At 38.9% G+C, this 20,605-nt stretch overlaps 1 protein-coding gene across 1 annotated transcript in view; it reads left to right on the top strand.

The window, feature by feature from the left end:
- ANOS1 (anosmin 1) overlaps nt 1-20,605 on the top strand; it is a 199,684-nt gene that overhangs the window by 104,941 nt on the left and 74,138 nt on the right. The window contains exon 3 of the mRNA XM_008959454.4: nt 3,528-3,590. Within this exon, the coding sequence (XP_008957702.2) occupies nt 3,528-3,590 (63 nt within the window). The remainder of the gene's footprint in view (nt 1-3,527; nt 3,591-20,605) is intronic.

The following is a 20,605-nucleotide window of genomic DNA, read 5'->3' as shown; positions in this document are numbered from 1 at the left end:
TTCTTTAAGGAAATCATTAGTAAGTTGGATAAGTTTTTTTCTTTTCTTTTTTTTTTTTTTTTTGAGACGGAGTATCACTCTGTCGCCCAGGCTGGAGTGCAGTGGCGTGATCTCGGCTCACTGCAAGCTCCGCCTCTCGGGTTCACGCCATTCTCCTGCCTCAGCCTCCCGAGAAGCTAGGACTACAGGCGCCCGCCACCACGCCTGGATAATTTTTTTTGTATTTTTAGTAGAGACAGGGTTTCACTGTGTTAGCCAGAATGGTCTCGATCTCCTGACCTTGTGATCCGCCTGCCTCGGCCTTCCAAAGTGCTGGGATTACAGGCGTGAGCCACCGCGCCCGGCCTTTAGATAAGTTTTTAAACAATGTTTCATTACTATTAAAATTGTTTTTCTTTTAGAATTGCTATATTGATGAAAAATTTGTTTTTGAACATTCTTGAGAGAAGTAAGCACTGTAACTTGGGGCAGGCTCATATATGTCTTAGAAAAGAATTATTAAAGAGCTCAAGTTTTTTTAAAAAAATTAAAATAATTTAAAATGTTCGGCCGGGCGCGGTGGCTCACGCCTGTAATCCCAGCACTTTGGGAGGCCGAGGCGGGCGGATCAGGAGATCGAGACCATCCTGGCTAACACGGTGAAACCCTGTCTCTACTAAAAATACAAAAAATTAGCCGGGCGTGGTAGCGGGCGCCTATAGTCCCAGCTACTCTAGAGGCTGAGGCAGGAGAATGGCGTGAACACGGGAGGCGGAGCTTGCAGTGAGCTGAGATCGCGCCACTGCACTCCAGCCTGGGCGACAGAGCGAGACTCCGTCTCAAAAAATAAAAAAATAAAAAAATAAAATGTTCATATGCAACATTACTATGACATCTAAAAAATTTTTTATGAGAAATATATGTTCTTAATGGCACTTATATGAAGCAAGAAAGAGACATTACTCCAAAGAGTAATGGTCTAGGGATTGTTCACGGGCAGAGATTCAGCTACTTGCAAGGTAAGTCTTTGTCATTTCACTCAAGAAACATCCAACAAGCATTTATTCCATAAAGACACTGTTAAATGCAAACATCAAATTTGGTGGCAGTTCTTTTTTTTTTTTTTTTTTTTTTGAGACAGAGTCTTGCTCTGTCATCCAGGCTGGAGTGCAGTGGCATGATCTCAGCTCACTGCAACCTCTGCCTCCTGAGTTCAAGCAATTTTCCTGCCTTGGCCTCCCAAGTAGCTGGGACTACAGGCACCCGCCACCACACCCAGCTAATTTTTTGTATTTTTAGTAGAGACGGGTTTTCACCATGTTAGCCAGGATGGTCTCGATCTCCTGACCTCATGATCCGCCTGCCTCGGCCTCCCAAAGTGCTGGGACTACAGGTGTGAGCCACCGTGCCCGGCCAATGGCAGTTCTTTTTAAAGTTTAGTAAGCATCAGAAATTTTCAGTAGAACTTGTTAAAATAGATTCCTGGGCCCTGGTCCCAGAGATTCAGACTGTAGGTTGAGAATGAGGCCCATGAATTTTCATTTCACACAAACTCCAAAGGATGCCCATAATATCAGTAATTGATCACACTTGGAGCATTATTGTTATAAAGAATTGACAGTTGTCACAGGGGCAGTTGATTTCATACATATAATTGATAAAAAAATGGCAACAAATATTGAAAATTAAGTTTCTTCAGAGTTTTCCAGTGTATCTTCTAACTGTATCTGTATTTTAAAACATGGAAGAGATTACTAGAAAACAGAGTGCAAAAGTAGTATTGCTTCACCATATATCCGGAATTCTACATTATACATATCTGAAATTTAACTGAGAATTTCTACTGTCATTTGAAAACTCATCAATAATGAAATAGAAATAATATAGATAAAATAACCATGAATGTATGAGAGCTAGGGCTATGCTTATATTTAGATGACTGACATCTGACTATATGACTATTAATGTTTAAAATTACAACTTGCATTAAATATAATTTTGAGGATCAAGTTTCCATGCATATGAATGTAACATTTTTTTTTTTCAACCATGAGGCCTGGCTAGTAACAATCAGGCACACACAGACATCCCGTATGTACACACTATATATGCTTTATTTTTATTTTTATTTTTGAGACAGAGTTTTGCTCTGTCACCCAGGCTGGAGTGCAGTGGCCCGATCTCGGCTCACTGCAACCTCTACCTCCTGGGTTCAAGTGATTCTCCTGCCTCAGTCTTCCGAGTAGCTGGAACTACAGGTGGGCACCACAATGCCAGGCTAATTTTTGTATTTTTTGGTAGAGACGGGGTTTCACTTTGTCGGCCAGGCTGGTCTCAAACTCTTGGCCTCAAGTGATTTGCACACCTCAGCCTCCCAAAGTGCTGGCATTACAGGCTTCAGCCACCACACCTGGCCTCAGACTATATATATTTTATATATCATGTGTGTATATATAATATATATAGTGTATATTAGTAATAAACTGTATTATATGTGCATATAATTTGTTTATCCAACAATCTTACTATTTATTATTACAAACGTTCTTGAACAATGGAGTCTGGCTAGTGTCTTTGATTTATTAGAATGTATATAGTAATAAGTTATATGCATGTATGTTTTAGCAAACCTTATGAGACTCTCATGTCATAATCTAACAGATTTATTCAATGTATTTTAATGGAGTGATTAAACTCGATGTATCTGAGTGCTGTTGGATTCATTGAGATAAGGACACAAGTTAACAATAATACATATGTGTACATACATACAGACATAAATTTAATACAATGCATTTTCATTTGTAGAAGAGTGTACAAAAAATAGCCCTATGCTGCCAATTTAAAAGAAATGTAATATTAACTTTTATGAGGAAAAAAATCCCATGAAACAACAACCTTTAGAAAGTATTTCTTGGCTGGGCGCAGTGGCTCACGCCTGTAATCCCAACAGTTTGGGAGGCTGAGACGGGTGGATCACCTGAGGTCAGGAGTTCGAGACCAGCCTGGCCAACATGGTGAAACCCCATCTCTACTAAAAATACAAAAATTAGCCCGGTGTGGTGGCAGGCGCCTGTAATCCCAGCTACTCGGGAGGCTGAGGTAGAAGAATCACTTGAACCTGGGAGGTGGAGGTGGCAGTGAGCCGAGATCACCCCATCACACTCCAGCCTGGGGACAAGAATGAGACTTTGTCTCAAAAAAAAAAAAAAAGAAAAGAAAATATTTCTTACTGAATAGAAAATATGTCTTACCCCAATTCCTCCAGCTGATGGTGACGATCATTACTTTTCCTGTAAGTCACTGCCGGGTGCTGTAACTTTTCCTTTCCAATTGTGTTGAAATACATTTTTTGGTCCGCGTTCTGTAATGATGCTTTTGCTCAGATTCGTGTTATACCCAGTTAAAAAGAGCAGCTGATTCTTTGGTTTTCTAAACTAACTAGAATAAACAGGCATTGAAAAGCAACAATCACAGGTGAATTCTTTTTTCCTCTCAGCTTTGTTTGTTTCCATATTTTATTTATTTTTATTGTTCCTCTCTTCCAGTGCCTGGAGCCCTGCAAGGAATCAGGGGACCTGAGGAAACACCAGTGCCAAAGCTTTTGTGAGGTAGGAGAACGTCAGTGGTACTTAAAACACTTGACCCAAATCTGACTATGCTTACGTGGGGTCATGGGAATGAATGGGCCTTCTTATTCTTCTGCAGCTTGGGGAGATTATTAACTGCAGGTGTGTGTGGATATACGTAAATTCATGTAAAAAATATAGAGCCTTCTTAAAACCTGGCTACCCACTGCTTGCATTATTGGCTAACCAGACCAAAAAAAAAATATGATGTGTAGATGGAAGACTACAGGCTTTCTAAAGGTATAGATTGTCACCACCCTCCCACCTTACATCATAGCTATTCTGAGTGGTTTTTACATGCTTTTGAAGTATTCATGCCATTTGGGAGAAGAGACTCATATTATTGCTAATGGTGTTTCTCAAATATTTTCCTCTCTTTGTTCCCCTCGGGGTTCCTCCTCATATCCTGGGCAGAATGCTTGCCCACTTTTAACTGTACAGGAGGCATCTTACTTCAGCTAACTATTAATTAGATTAGTATCCATCTGTTCATCTATCCAGCCAGCCAGCCAGCAAGCCATCCATCCATCCATCCATCCATCCATCCATCCATCCATCCATCCATCATCTATCCATCCATCCAGCTATCCATCCATCCGGCTATCCATCTATCTATTATCTATCTATACCTATTTATCTATGTATCCATCCATTCATCCATCCAGCCATCCACCCTTGTATCTACCCATTCATCTCTCTATCATCCTTATTGGGAGAATGTGTAATATTGTCCTAGAGGACCACTGTCTAAAATCACCAATAGTGCAAAAAAAGGAGATCTGCTTTACTGGACTGTCTTCCCTATGGAATACAGGGGGCACAGGCCCTGTATCAGCCTGGATTCTGCTGAGAAGTAACCAGACACAAGGCCAAGCAGACTGCCTGGTTCCAAGGATTCCAAGGACAGTGGACTTGAGAAGTAGGAGAATCTGAAGGTTTGGGGAGAATAGTAGAGAATGAGTCAAAAAAGTCCATTTTGGCAGTCAGGAGAGCTCAGTTGAGGGTCTTGGCCAGAAGAGGTGCCCCCGACATCAGAATGAAATGATGTTATGGATTATCTTTGAACAGAACTGGGGGGTGAAAGGGAACTCTTCCAAGGATCCAGAGACATTGGTCTGGTCTTCATCCACTACAGCAAATAAATGCTAGTGTAATCCCGTTGCCTATGTTTCACTCTGGATCTTATTCTGAGAAAATGACTGCAGAATTAGGACAATAATGGCTTCATCAATATGTATTGTGTGTAAAATATCTTCATAATCTTACTTGACCTTTCCCATACTCCTGTAGTTAAGCAAGGCAGATAGTAAGTCCCCAAGAGTTACGTGTGGAAGCCAGGAAGGACTGGGAAGTTGAGGCTCCTCAAACGAATGGCTTGTCCACGGTCAACCCTCCAGGTAGAAAGGCTGGGTCTAAAACTCCTTGATTTTGATCCCTCTTTTGATCCCTCTCACTGATTATCTAAGTGTTGTTCCTGGTCAATTCCACTTGGCCAATCACCAGGGGTCATAGTGGGTTTGGGCCCCTTGAGATGTAGAAAAGACACAGCAGAAATAAACAAAACTGATGATTTGCTGCAAGGATAAGGAGAGTGAGGCCATCCCATGTCTTTGTTTGTGTTCTGCTTTTACCTTTTCTGTGTTCCTATTTTAACTATTTTAAAAATATCTATTCATTCGTTTATTCAACATGAACTTTTTGAATACCTATAATGTGCCCTGCAGTTTGGTAGAGATGTGGCAGTAAACAAATCACGCAAAAATTCCAGCCTTTGTGGGGCGTATTGTCTCCTGGCTGAAAGATCTCAGCTGTGAATGATGGTAACTTGATTCTAATCCTAACTGCAAAACCAACTTACTCTATGAATTCAGTTAAATCAATTAACCTGTGTCTTCAACCTCATTTTTCAAATGAGGGATTTATCCTATTGATCTTACACAGTGTTTATTAAAATAGATAATGAATGTAAGTGCATGGTACAGAGCTTATCAAGCCGTACAAAAGTAACACAATGATATTTACTTTGTATTATGTGTTACAGGCTTGTGGGTCACAGCTCTGTGAGGTATCTGAATCAACTATTTATTCTGAATTTTTACCCGCATTGGTAATCCTTGTCAACACAATTAGAGCACACTGTCTAGTGGAGTGACTGTTGTGCTCTTAACTTTAATTTTCTACCCTATTCCATACACAAACTATACATCTATAGGCACAAAAATAAATATTTATAGAATCTTTTTTTTTTTTTTTTTTTTTCGGTTTCCCATGCTGGAGTGCAGTGGCGTGATCTCGGCTCACTGCACCCTCCACCTCCTGGGTTCAAGTGATTCTCGTGCCTCAGCCTCCCAAATAGCTGGAATTACAGCTGTGCACCACCATGCTCAGCTGATTTTACATTTTTAGTAGAGACAGGAGTTTTGCGTGTTAGCCAGGCAGCTCTCAAACTCTTGGCCTCAAGTGATCCGCCTGCCTCGGCCTCCCAAATTGCTGGTATTATAGGCATGAGCCACTGCTCCTGACCTGTTTATAGAATCTTGAGGAACAAGGTGTTTGTTTTATAAATTTATTATCCCTAAATATCAGTGACTCTGGGCTGATATTTTTACATCTGATCGCTGAGAAGGAAGATATAATTGAAGGTCATTTGAAACCTTCCTGTAAATTTCAAATTCAAGAGCAGGTTTCTGTAATTGCCATTCTCTGAGGTAACTGTGAGGTGTTCTGAACCAAATCCAGTTTATTAAAATGGGACTCAGGTGTTTGAATGTGATCCCTTCTGGCATGAAAGGTTAATTGAAACTTGAAAGGTGGGGAAAACAGATGCCATTTAATGTGAGGAGCTTTGATGAGTTCCTTCAGCCCAACGGTTAAATAACTCAAGACTTGATGTTCCATTTTAGTGGCTTTGATTGTTTTTAGGTCCCTGTGTGTTTTTTGCATCTGTTTTATTTTGCAGTAAGTATCTGACTATTGTGTTGAAGTAGGCTGAACCTTGAAAACACTGATGGCTGTTTCAGCATTTTTAAGCCTAGTCACTTATGGAGACAGGCCTAAAACAATCCCGTTCATCCTCCCCATTCTCACATTATTTGTTAAGAATGCACACGAAGTCCATATTGTCATGACTCTAAGCTTTCCCTTTGTAAAAGTTCAGACCCAGAAGGGGCTCTAGATTACATTATTCTTCAACGGAAACAATTACACTGTTAGACATGTTCGGCCCGGTATGTTTACCTGCAGGGCAGTCTGAGCTTATTTGTCTTCTAAGGCATAGGTTTGCAAACCATGACTCGCAAGGCAAACTGGTCTGCCTCTTGTTTTATAAATAAAACTTTATTGAAACACAGCCACACTGGTTTGTTTACATATTGTCCATGGCTGCTTTTGTGCTACAACAACAGAATTGAGTAGTTGTAACATTATATGGCCCTTATAGCTGAAAATATCTAATATCTGGCCCTTTATAGAAAAAGTTTTTTAATTCCTGCTCCAAGAAAAAGAACAGGCTGGGCACAGTGGCTAATGCCTGTAATATCAGCACTTTGGGAAGCTGAGGCAGGAGGATTGCTTGAGGCCAGGAGTTCAAGGTTGCAATGAGCTATGATCATGCCATTGCAGTCCAGACTGGGCAAAAGAGTAAGAGCCTGTGTCAAAACAAAAAACAATAAAACAAAGAACAGTCATAATTATATTACAAAACTCATCTTACCATTTAGAGTATTGTTACTTCTTAATCTGTATTATCAGCACCCATTTCTAAACATAAAACATTGTTCTTCGTAATTTTAATCACAAATAAGTTTTCCTACATGGAGGAGACTTTTGGAGGCATGTTAATAACAACATACCTAGAATTGGTTCATTTCATTCTCATATCCTGATCTCTCTCCCTTCTCATTTGATTACCGATTTTGTTATAATTTGCACGGTAACTTTTGCTACTTTTAGGCTAATGTCAGAGGTAATAATGTCTTCTTCTTTTTCTTTTTTTTCCTTTTTGAGACGGAGTCTTGCTCTGTTGCCAGGCTGGAGTGCAGTGGCGCAATCTCAGCTTACTGCAACCTCTGCCTCCCAGGTTCCAGCAATTCTCCTGCCTCAGCCTCCTGAGTAGCTAGGACTACAAGCATGCATCACCACGCCCGGCTAATTTTTGTATTTTTAGTAGAGACGGGGTTTCACCATGTTGGCCAGGATGGTCTCCATCTCCTGACCTTGTGATCCGCCCGCCTTGGCCTCCCAAAGTGCTGGGATTACAGGCGTGAGCCACCTTGCCCAGCCAATAAATGTCATTTTTTAAATGAAGAAGTTAAATGTTTGTATCAAAACAGGAAAAAAATTGAGATATTTCAGCAGTCCTCTGGATTATATGAGATTTTATTTTCATGTATCAAGTTTTTGGAACATGGCACGTAATCATAGATACATAGATAGGCAAATAGATTCTGTTTTGTAGGTTCAGTTTATTATTAACTAACCATTATCACTGTTCTTTTCTTTCTTTCTTTTTTTTTTTTTTTTTTTTTTTTAAGAGAGGTTTGCTCTGTCGCCCAGGCTGGAGTGCAGTGGCGTGATCTCGGCTCACTGCAACCTCTGCCTCCCGGGTTCGAGCGATTCTCCTGCCTCAGCCTCTTGAGTAGCTGGGATTACAGACATGCATCACCACTCCCAGCTTATTTTTTGTATTTTTAGTAGAGATGGGGTTCCCCCTCTTGTCCAGGCTGGTCTCGAACTCCTGACCTCAGGTGATCCGCCCACCTCAGCCTTCCAAAATGCTGGGATTACAGGCGTGAGCCACCGCACCCGGCCTGTTCTCTTATTTTCAAAAATCTTAAAAACCATGACAAACTTTTTTTAACCAAATACAAAGTGTACATTTTCCTAGATTGAAACATTCCTTTCTCACGATCAATGGAATCTTAAATTTTAAATGGCATTATTTATTTCTCATTCTTAATGATCTTAGTTTTGGTGAAACTTGATGTATCATTGTTTATGACTTGCCTCCTTGCTGAATGAAACAGCTCCCATCTTTGATTTTGACGTTTCTGATTCATGGCATCTCAACCCTAAGTAAGAACTCAGTGGATGTCAGCATTGGATAAAACAGCTGGTAAAACAGTTGCCATCTTTGACTTTGACGTTTCTGATTCATGAAATCTCAACACTAAGTAAGAACTCAGTGGATGTCAACATTGGAAGTATGCAGTACATGTTAACGTCATAGAAAGCTGAAACCTTATTGGCTTCAGGGATCAATCAAGGCTAAAAATACAAGTTGTTTGGGATGAATATGCATCCTGAGATAAGTAGTCTTTCTCAGCCTGGAAATGGGAAGGAAAAGGAGGTTTTCACTTTACTACATATATAATTATCAAGTAATTTCTTTGCGATTTTGCATTTTGAAATGTCTTTCAGGCTTATAGATTTGATTCCCATAACAGTCCTTAGAAGAAGTTAGATGTGAATTTCATTAGGTAAGCTTGATGGACAAGGAAACTGATACACAAGGAGAAGAGATTTATTTGTCCAAGATCACATGGTTGGTTAGTGGAGTATAAGATCTAAAATCCAGGTGGTGTAGCTTCTAGTTACATTTCTTTCCTGCTGTATCATAGGGTTTCCCTTCTAAACCTATTCTGTGTCACAGCACACAGAGCAGAGGAGGAGGTTTTACTTCCCTCATCAGGGAATAAAAGATGAGCCTGTGTCGAATGTAAAGTTCTTGGCCCAGTCATCCCTGCTTGGACAGGCTTATCCTCAAATGAGAAGGAAGTTTTAGTGGTTTAAAATCATAGTTAATTTTTTTTTTCTTTTTGAGACAGAGTCTGACTCTGTCACCTAGGCTGGAGTGCAGTGGCTTGGTCTCAGCTCACTGCAACGTCTGTCTCCCACGTTTAAGCGATTCTCCTGACTCAGCCTCCCAAGTAGCTGGGATTGCAGGCACCTGCCACCATGCCCAGCTAATTTTTGTATTTTTAGTAGAGACAGGGTTTCACCATGTTGGCCAGGCTGGTCTTGAACTGCTAACTTCAGGTGATCCACCCATCTCGACCTCCCAAAGTGCTGGGATTACAGGCGTGAGCCACTGCGCCTGGCCAAATCATAGTTAATTAATGGCACCTCAAGGAGAGAAGGAAGACAGGGCTCCTTGCCCCTTCACGTGGCTCTGAAAGAAATATTCCAACACTACTGAAAAGAGACCTCAGAAAGTAAAAGGGTTAACATGCCTCTCCTGTGGGGATTTCTTGCACTCAAAACTTTTTATCTCTTCACTGCTCTATAACTGGTTTTATGTCTTAAAATTTAAAGTGATAATTAAATGCATACCTGTAGGGATTGGAACAGAACCTGTACCTGTCTGGATATGTCTGTAAAATAGTTAAAGGTCTTGAAAGAAGCTGATGAGAGCTAAACGTGAAAGTGATATAATATGCCCCAGATGTGTGTTGGCTGGAAAAGGAGAAGCACATAGAATTTAGTACCATTTAGCAATGTTTTGCTTTAACATATCAGAACAATAGCTTCCCCAATTAGAATATACTTGTGAAAGGGAAATAAAGATTAACTTTGTTGCTATTCTTTTTAAACAGATATATGTCCAAACTGAAAGACAGACTCAATTTTTATTACAAAGATTTTCTACTTGGAAATATTTTCCTAAGAGCATTATAATATGGCTCCTGAGTACTTCCTTTTAAGGAAGTTGTCAATTCTTTAGAGACACTAGAATGGGACCTGCAGTAGTGTGTCTAGTGGGTGAGACACTCAGGCTTTTTCTTTTACTTGGTACAATCTGATCCACTGAGCAAATGAGAGATAGTGGTGGCTCAGTCTAGAGTGGTCATGGTGAGAGATTCAATATGAGGAACGGGAGAAAGAGTTGAGTCAGTGGTGTTGCCAGGGCTTTTGTCCTTAAAAACTAGGGTAAGAAAGCTGGAATGTACGAGATGTGGGATATGTGTCAGGCACAGATAGTTTTGGGGGTGGGGTGGGGAGAAAGAATAGACCAGAAGTTTGGTGTTGAGCATGGCATGTTTCAGACGTAAATTGAAATCCGTATGAGATGTGCTATAGGGAAATAGGCATAAGAGTTTGGAATTTAGGTGAGAGTTCTAGGCTGAAAGAACAAATGCCATGCATGAAGGTACTGTTTAAAGTAATGAAGCTCAATGAGGTGACAGAAAGAAAACAGGTCTATGAGTTAAACTGAATCACAGCAACATAAGAGGAATAGGGAGATGAAGAAGGAGATTTAAGAGAGGCCAATAAATTGGGAGAAAACACAGGGGAGTGTGGTGTTCCGATAGCCAAACAATGAAAGCTTTTCAACAAGGAAGAGGTAATCAGTTGCGTCAAGTGCTGCAAGAGCATGGAGACTTCAAATTTATTCATCGGATTCTGCGACAGGGAGCTCACTGTGGACTTTGACAAGAGCAGTGTTATTGGGTGGCAGAAGAAAATGCCTAATTGGCATGAATTTCAGATAAATGGTTGGAGGAAACAGAGAGGGAGTATAGAAACATTTCAGTGAGCATTACTGTAAAAAAAAAAAAGTGATGAGGGGCGCAAATGAGATTGTGGGAAGAGGTGTGAACAAGGTAATCAAACATTTAATTGTTTTTAGAGTAGAGAAATAATTATATTTTACAAGCAGAAGAAAATTATTCAGAAGAGAGGGGTTATTTGATGTTAGAGGAGAAAGGGGGGAATTGCTGAAGCACATGACCTTAAATGGCAATGTCTACCATTGTGTGTGTATGGAGGCAGGTTTGAAATGGGAGCAAGCTTCTACGTCGTGGGACAGGAGATGCATGAGAATTCATGGATACATGAGAATCCATGGATGCATGAGATTTTAATGCACCAGATGCAGGTGCATTGGTGGGTGTGAAAATGGTGTCTATGGAACTTCTCTTTTGAATACTTTACTTTTCTCAGTGCAACAGGAATCAGGGTGACCAGCTGAGAGTAAGGACCAGACAAAGGGATGGAGGCTGGAGTGACTGACACATAGACAATTTAATTTTCTTTTCTTTTTTTTTTTTTTTTTTTTGAGATGGGGTCTTGCTGTGTCGCCCAGGCTGGAGTGCAATGGCACGATCTCGGCTCAGTGCAACCTCCGCCCCACAGGTTCAAGCGATTCTCCTGCCTCAGCCTCCTGTGTAGCTGGGATTACAGGCACCTGCCACCACACCCGGCTAATTTTTGTATTTTTAGTAGAGACAGGGTTTCACCATCTTGGCCAGGCTGGTCTTGAACTCCTGACCTCGTGATCCACCCGCCTCAGCCTCCCAAAGTGTTGGGATTACAGGCGTGAGCCACCGCACTCAGCCACATAGACAATTTTCAAGAAGTTTTTAGTATAATAAATAATAGGCTTTTATTTTTAAAAATGATTAACATTGGTATTTTACATTTTTGTAACACATAAAAGTGTTACTTGTATTTCTAGATGGTGTTACTTGTATTTCTAGATGGTGTTACTTGGGCACCAATGAAGAGATGCAGAATTCATCTAAGTCTTCTTTTCGACTTAGGGGACGTAGTAGTAGTAAAGTGGAAATGTGTTGAAGAATGCTTATGAATTTTTATAATTATTATGAGATATTCTTTGCCAACCACCATATGATGGGTACAGTCTGCATTGTATCAAATTTTATAGTTCTGGAACATAAACTTTTTTTCCTTTTTAAGCACTGAGACTCAATTTTCATTGGATTTTTATATTACTCGGGGGAGCATCAAATTATTCTAGACTCAGTTGTAGGAGAATTGATGAGTTTTGAAAATTTATGGGACCAAGACTGGAGATTATTCAGAATGATTTAAAGACCTAAGCCTGAAAAGAAGGGCTAGGCAAATAGGCACATAAGGAGTTAGGGGAGTATCATGAAAATTGCAAAAGCACTAAATTTAAGTAAAAAAAATTTTTTTGAATGCATGTAAAGCACTTAACCAGTATCTGAAGATAACACACATTACATATATATTAGCTACTTTTACTATAAAAGAGGAAGACAAGGAGACAAGGTCAACACTTTTTAATTCTATTGGAGGTCAGTGAGATGCAGACTAAAAGGGCTCACTGAGTTTTGTAGTTAGGAAGTCACTGGAAATCTGTGTGGGAGACTTTCTGTGGATCAATAGTAAGTAACAGATACAACTCTGCGTTATAGAATAAAATGTAAGGAGGAAATTCAGACCAAATACATGCAACTTTTTCTATAAGTTTAAAGTCTTTCCCTAACACTGTCTCTAGAGCATAGAGGAGAGAGAAGAGGCTGTGTTTAGGGGGAATTCACAGTTGAGAAAGTGATTTTTGTGTTTTACCTTGGAAAGACTGGAATACATTTATATGTCAGGGGAAATGAATGCTGTCAGGAGTGTGAGGTCAGAGATACATGGAGCACAAATTGGATAACTTGATTTCTGGAGTAAGGAACTAGGGGTGAAGGAAATGTAAATATGGAGAGGGAGAAACTCATGCATCTGAAGATGCCAACTCCAGTGTCCAGCATAATCCAGAACTGGCCTTCTCAGACTTGGTCATGCACAAGAATCATCTAGGAATCTGCTTTAATGCAGATTCTGATTAAGTAGGTACATGGTGTTCAGTAGGCATATGGTATTCAGTAGGTATATGGTGTGGCCAGGAGAGTCTGAATTTCCAGCAAGCTCCCAAGTGATGCTAATGCTGCTGAACCAAGGCCTAGCCTTTGAGTAGCAAGTGTGTGGATGTACTTCTTGGATACTGGGGCTCCCTATTTTAGGGATAGCCATGTTTGTGCCTGTGGTGGCACATGCCTGTGGTCCCAGCTACACAGGAGGCTGGGGCAGGAGGATTGCTTGAGCCCAGGAGGTCGAGACTGCAGTGAGCCATGTTTGTGCCACTGCACTCTAGCCAGGGTGACAGAGTGAGACCCTGTTTTAAAAAACAAACAACAAAAAAGCACTCACTTGAAGTTTTCTACCAATTCTGTGAAACCTTCTGTGATTTGTGCAGTGATAGTCTATGGGGAGAAAATGTGCAATTGCTTAAAATGATTGAAAACCAGCAGATGAGGCTAGGCTCAGTGGCTCACACCTGTAATACCAACATTTTGGGAGGCCAAGACGGGAGGATCACTTGAGCCCAGGAGTTTAAGACCAGCCTGGACAACAAAGTCAGACCCCATCTTCTCGAAAAATAAAAAATAAAAAAAATCAGCCAAACATGGTGTCACATGCTTGTGGTCACCTGTGGTCCCAGCTAGACAGGAAGCTGAGGCAGGAGGATTTCTTGAGCCCAGGAGGTTGAGGCTGTAGCGAGCCATGTTCGTGCCACTGCACTCCAGCCTGGGTGACAGAATGAGACCCTGTTTCAAAAAAAAAAAAAAGAAGGAACAAGAAAAAGAAAAAATCAGCAGATGAAAATGGTTCTTTATAAATAAAAACAAAAAACACTCTTTTATTATTCAAGATACAGAATTATAATCATTGATTTATCTTTATTCCCCAATGCAGTGTAAACATGATAGCAGGAATAAAGTTTAGCCTTCCCATCTCATGTAACTAGCAGAATGATGTACTCAGGTTAAATGAATCAATGAATGAAGAGAGTCTCCTTTTATGTGAGTTGGTAGAGCTTTCATGGAGGAATTTAGAAAGAATTCTGATATTTATCTTCTCTAAGAAGTAGAAGCTCCTGTATGAGCTTAAAGTTTATTTATTTACTTATTGAGACTTTTATATGTTATTTCCATTTTTTAGTAGACGTAGGACTATTCACATTGTCTATTTCTTCTTTAGTAGCATTTATAACCTGTGTCTTTGTAGGAAGTGAACTATTTCATCCAAGTTATCACATTGATAAAAATAGCGTAGGTCATATTATCGCCTAATTCACCTTTATTGTTAGCATTTTGATGTCTGTTAGGTTTGTAGTGATGAACCCTTTTTGCAATACTGACATTGGTAAGTTATGTATTCTCTACTTTTTCTTGATTCATCCCAATAGAATTTTGTCAATTTTAGTGCTTCTTTAAAAAAAAAAAAACCTTCTTGTTCTATTGTTTTTCTTTTTTTGTCATTTCCTATGCTATTGATTTCTGTCCTTTATTATTTCCTTACTTTTGCTTAATTTTGATTAGTTTGACTCTCTTTATATAATTTCTTATTGTAGGAGCTTAGATAATTAATTTGAGACCTTATTTTCCTTTCATATATAGGAGCTTTATGCTATAAATTTTGCCCTATGCACTATTTTAGCTGCAACCCACATTTTGTGTTATAGCATGTTTTTATTTTTACGCAGGTATTTTCTGATTACTTCTGTGATTCCATTTTTGAATTTCATATGAGTGTATGGCTTATTTTGTAAATTTTTGAGAATTTTACATATATCTTCCTACTGATTTCTAGTTAAGACAAAACTTAGGATTTCTATCCTTTTAAATTTTTTGAGAATTGCTTTTTGGAGCACAGTATGTTTCATCTTGAATGACTTCATGTATAATATGAAAATGTCATAACAATATACTTTCATTGTTTACTCCCTTCATTTGTATTCTTAGTGTCCTAAATCATACTTCTACATTTGTTGCAAGCTCTACATCACATTTTTATGGTTTTTGCTTTAAACTTATCTTCTTCCAGAGATATAAAAATAAGAAAAATCATCTTTTAAATATAATCATGTATTTATTATTTCTAGAACTCTTCATTCTTTGTGTAGACCCCAAGGTTCATCTGTTATCATTTTCCTTTTGCTTTTAACATTTCTTATAATGCTAGGTTGCTGGCTATGAGTTCACCTTTTGTATACCTGTGGTAGTCTTTAAGGCATCTTCACTTTTCAAAGATATTTCATGGGTATAAAATTCTAAGTTGATTTTTTTTTAAATAGCATTTTAAAGATATTGCTTTATTTTCTTCTGGTATGCATATTTTCTGAAAAACCTTTGAGATTCTTATCCTTGTTTTACTATATATAAAGTATCTTTTAATTTTTCTATCTGCTTTGAAGATTTTCCTTCAGTATCTGGCATATGAAGTAATATGGTTAAGTATACTTTGAGTTAATTATCTTTGTTTCTTCTGCTTAGGGGTAATTGAGATTCCTCTACCTTTGGACATACAATTTTAATCAAATTTTTAATTTATTGTTCAATATTATTTATTGATTTCTCCCATCTTCTCTCTTCTCTTGTTCTGAGACTCTAATTACATACATTAGACCAGCTTATTTTGTCTCATGGGTCAATGAGTCTATGATCTTTTTTTTTTTCCTTTTGGTCATTTCCCACCCTCTGCTTCATTTTAATAGTTTATTTATTTATTTATTTATTTTAAATCATTGTGTCTTTGCTTTCCTTTTAAGTAATCTTATCTTCTATGGTGTCTAACATTTTAAAAATCCTATTTGACATATTTTTCATTTCTTCCTTTTTACTTCTGGAATTTCTATGCAGCTCTGTTCTGTAGCTTTCATTCCTGTCCTCCCTATGTCCATGTTTTCCTCTATATTCCTGGGCATATGGAGCATATTTATATTAGTTCTTAAATGTCCTTTGCTGTTAATGCTATCATTTCTATAATTTCTGGTCCTGATTCTGTAGATCCCTTTTTTCCCATTTTATGCGCCACAATTTCCTGCTTCTTTGCACACTGGATTATTTTTGATTGGATGTCAAATTTTTGTGTTTTGAATTTTGCTGTATCTTTCTAGAAAGTGTTAGACTTTGTTCTGGCATGTAGTTAAGTTCCTTTTGAGATTCATTTTCTTATTTTTAAAAGTTTCTTTTAAGCTTTCTTGGGGGAGGGTTCAGAGTAGCCTTTAGACTAGGCCCAATTTATCCCATTACTAGGTGATATCCTTCTGAGGACTCTAGCCAATGCTTCATGAATTGTGCATTCTCTGCACTCTGACTGGTTGAAATGTGAGTTTTTGCTAGAATGGTTTCCTTTATTGCTGTCTGATTATTCTTTCCCCAGACTTATGCAGTTTGAAGCCATGCACATTCAAGTCAGTATTCAGCCAGAAATCAAAGGGTCCCTCTGAATCCCTGTAGGTTTCTCTCTTCATGCAGTTTCATCCTGCTTTACAGTCTGCCCACAAGATCTGGCCATCTCAGCCTCAAGCTTTAATCTCTTTATTCACAACTTGGAAAAATTGCAGAGCTATCTTGGGATTAGCCTTCCTTGCACTGTGGATTTGAAACTACGTCAAATCATTTTTTTGGCAAAATTGGAGCTCATCTCATTTGTGTCCTTATAGGTTTTCTTGTCTTGTGCTACCTATTGTCCAATGTCTGAATAACGTGGTTACATACACAAGAGGACTTCAGAAAGTTCATGGAAAAATGGAATCAAAAGCTAAAAATAAAACATATAAGCTTTGTTTCCCAACATAAGCTCCATCAAGCTTAAGACACTTTTATAAGTGATGTTATCAGCCACTTAGTCCATCCCTAAAGAATTGAGGGTCCTGGGAATTTAACCATGTCAATGTAGGTTTTGAAAAATATTATTCACTGAAGAAAAATGGGTGCTGTTTATAGGTTTTTTTTTTTTTTTTTTTTTTTGAGATGGAGTCTTGCTCTGTCGCCCAGGCCGGAGTGCAGTGGTGCGATCTGGGCTCACTGCAAGCTCTGCCTCCCAGGTTCACACCATTCTCCTGTCTCAGCCTCCCGAGTAGCTGGGACTACAGGCGCCCACCACCACGCCCAGCTAATTTTTTGTATTTTTAGTAGAGATGGGGTTTCACCATGTTAGCCAGGATGGTCTCGATCTCCTGACCTCGTGATCTGCCTGCCTTGGCCTCCCAAAGTGCTGGGATTACAGGCATGAGCCACCGTGCCCGACCTAAAGATTCTTATAAGAACAGGAAACAAGAACAAGTCAGGAGACAAATCAGGACTGTAAGGTGGATGCCTAATTATTTCCCATTGAAACTCTGGCAAAATTACTGTTATTTGATGAGAGGAATGAGCAGGGCCATTGTTATGGTGGAGAAAGGCTCTCTGATGAAGCTTTCTCAGACATTTTTCTGCTAAATCTTTGGTTAACTTTCTTAAAATACCCTCATAATAACATAACATTCAATGTTCACTTTGGGGCAGGGTTTTAGCATTAAGATGAGGTGGAATTTGGCTCTTTACATCGAAAAGTGAACTACAGGACACAGAATTTGTGCACAGCCTCTATAGTCTAGCTGAAACTGGCTTGTGGTCTGCAGTTGCTTATCAGAAAATAATCTTTATAAGGCCAGTCTTCTGTCCAATCAGAGTTGTAGAGGTCTGGGTTGTAAATCAGAGTTGATAGCTCCTATTGTTAACAAGTTTAGCTATAGGAATTTAGAAATGTGCCATGCCAACCAAGAACCTTAGCATACCTCTTAGTTGATAAAGGGGCATCCATTTTGGTCTCTCAGATCATACCCACTAGATGCCAATAGCACCTTCCAGTTGTGAGGAACAAAAATATCTCCAGATATTACCTAATGTCCCCTGGGAACCAGTCCCTTAACTTATGGAATTTGTACTTTCTCTTACTTGTTCATAACGAGGAAACTATGTTCTATGTACATTAGTGTATTGGTCTGTTTTCATACTGCTATAAAGAACTGCCAGAGACTAGGTAATTTATAAAGGAAAGAGGTTTAATTGACTCACTTTTCAGCATGGCTGGAGAGACCTCAGGAAACTTAGAATCATGGTAGAAGGTGAAGGGGAAGCAAGGCATCTTCACAAGGCAGCAGGAAGGAGAAGTGCCTAGTGAAGGGGGAAGAGTCCCTTATGAAACCATCAGATATCGTGAGAACTCACTCACTATCACAAGAACAGCATGGGGGAAACTGCCCCCATGATTCAATTACTCCCACCTGGTCTCTTCTTTGACACATGGAGATTATGGGGACTACAATTCAAGATGAGATTTGGGTGGGGACACAAAGCCTAATCATATCAGTTAGTTTCTATTTCATTTTGTGATGATCTAACCAGTCCAGAAGTGGTATAATATAGTAGTGTATAAACAAAGAAATAAGAAATTTCAAGGAAGATCTCTAAGAGGTAAACTATGAGATTTTTTTTCTTGTATCTTGGATGGATGTGATGAGTTTGTAGAATTTGACAGTGTTTGCAAAATGAGATGAGCAAAGAAACTGAACAATATAAATCAAAGAGTAAACAACTGTATTTGACAACTTTCTAATTTGTTCCTCTTTAAAAGAAATTATTTACATGAGGATTTTAGGCCATCTATAATTAATGTATATGGATTCCTATTGTTTCTTGTAAAATTTCTAGAACTGCGTTAAAAAATTCTGATGCTAATAAAGGTGGCTAGCACTGATTGCACCTTTATTATGTGCTAGGATCCGTGCTAAGTGTTTTGGAAGCTTTATTTAAGGCTTAGGGTAATATTTTATCCTCCTTTAATATTTCGAAGAAACTGACACTTGCCAAATTAATTTTGCCACCCAAATTGTACAGCAGTTATCTTACTTGTGTATTTGTCAAGCTCTGAAGGGGACAGGCTGTATTTGTTTCTGTTCCCTCTCTCTTTTTCTTCTGTTTTCCACATCACTTTTACTTGCTTAAATCATCAGTATTGATGACTGGTCTTTAAAGTTTTGTCCTTGTCTAATTATTTGTTGATCTCGTGCTTATATCTGTAACTTCCTGTGTCTACCTTTATTATAATGCAAACTAAACTGTTTGATGATTTTTACCTGTTTGTTAGTAAACATGTAAACTATAAGCATAGTGGGTCATCATTTTCACAGTTTCACCTGTTCACCGTTAAATTCCTAGTACCTAGAATGCCAGTTTGGTCTATAAATCAGTATATAAATGGTTTAGTGGGCTGAACATTGCATTGGCATTCTTGGTATTCACTACTAACAAATGCAGAAGTAGGAGAGGGAAATAAATCATAGTTTAAATGTGGTACCTGAACCATCCCTAATTCTCTAGGGATTTGTGAACTTCTCGAGCTATTTATGTGCCTCATGATCTTCCAGAAATATTGCAGCAAGATTCTGAGGTGTTGCTGACTCATACAAGGTGACACATTTGTTTTCAAAATAAATAGAAGAGCCAGACCAGGAAGAAGGAAGCCAAGATAAACATAAGTAAAGATTACTATAATTGAAAGAAGAGGGTATGTACTTGTAGAAAAGTGACTTCTCTAATATGCATGTTTCTGCTTTTCTCCTAATTTTATATTTTCCATGGCCAATGTCTATAATTTGCCTGGGAATCCAATTAATTGCAATCACATCTAAGAAATTAGTATTTATAATTGGGCTTCCAAGCAAATTATAATAATACTTCCAAGCATAAATTAGTAACATTTGAATGGAGAGTTATTTTTCTTATTTCATGCCTAGTGTTTAGATGTCTTCTTTGAAAGACACACTTGGCAGTTTTGCCTAATTTTTTAAAAGTACACTTTGTTTTCTTTTTTGAGTTGGAATCTCACTCACTCTGTTGCCCAGGCTGGAGTGCACTTGTGCAATCTTGGCTCACTGCAACCTCCGTCTCCTAGTTTGAAGATTCTCCTGCCTCAGTTGTCCAAGTAGCTGGGATTACAGTTGTGTGCCACCACACCTGGCTGATTTTTTGGATTTTTAGTAGAGGTGAGGCTTTGCCATGTTGGCCAGGCTGGTCTCAAACTCATGACCTCAAGTGATCTGTCTGCCTTGGCCTCCCAAAGTGCTGGGATTACAGGCGTGAGCCACCACACCCAGCCAAGTATACTATTTATTTTTAATAGAAACTATACATGCCCATTAAAAATTAATAAACCGCACAGAAAAGTAAAACCAAACTATCATTCCAGATTTACCACGTAGAAACAGCCATGGTTTACTGTGCAGAAAAGTGTTAACACAGCAAGGCCAAGACTGCTCTCCCAATGCCTACTTAAATGGCTGGCCAGAGGCCAGCACCTGGAAGCTCTGTGCACACTAGTTTCAAATAAATGCTTAAAGTTTAATATTACTTGTAGGC

Source organism: Pan paniscus, chromosome X (genome assembly GCF_029289425.2).
Source record: "Pan paniscus chromosome X, NHGRI_mPanPan1-v2.0_pri, whole genome shotgun sequence".
NCBI lineage: Eukaryota > Metazoa > Chordata > Mammalia > Primates > Hominidae > Pan > Pan paniscus.
The sequence above is the reverse complement of the archived record's forward strand: the minus strand, read 5'-3'. Positions and strand labels throughout refer to the sequence as shown.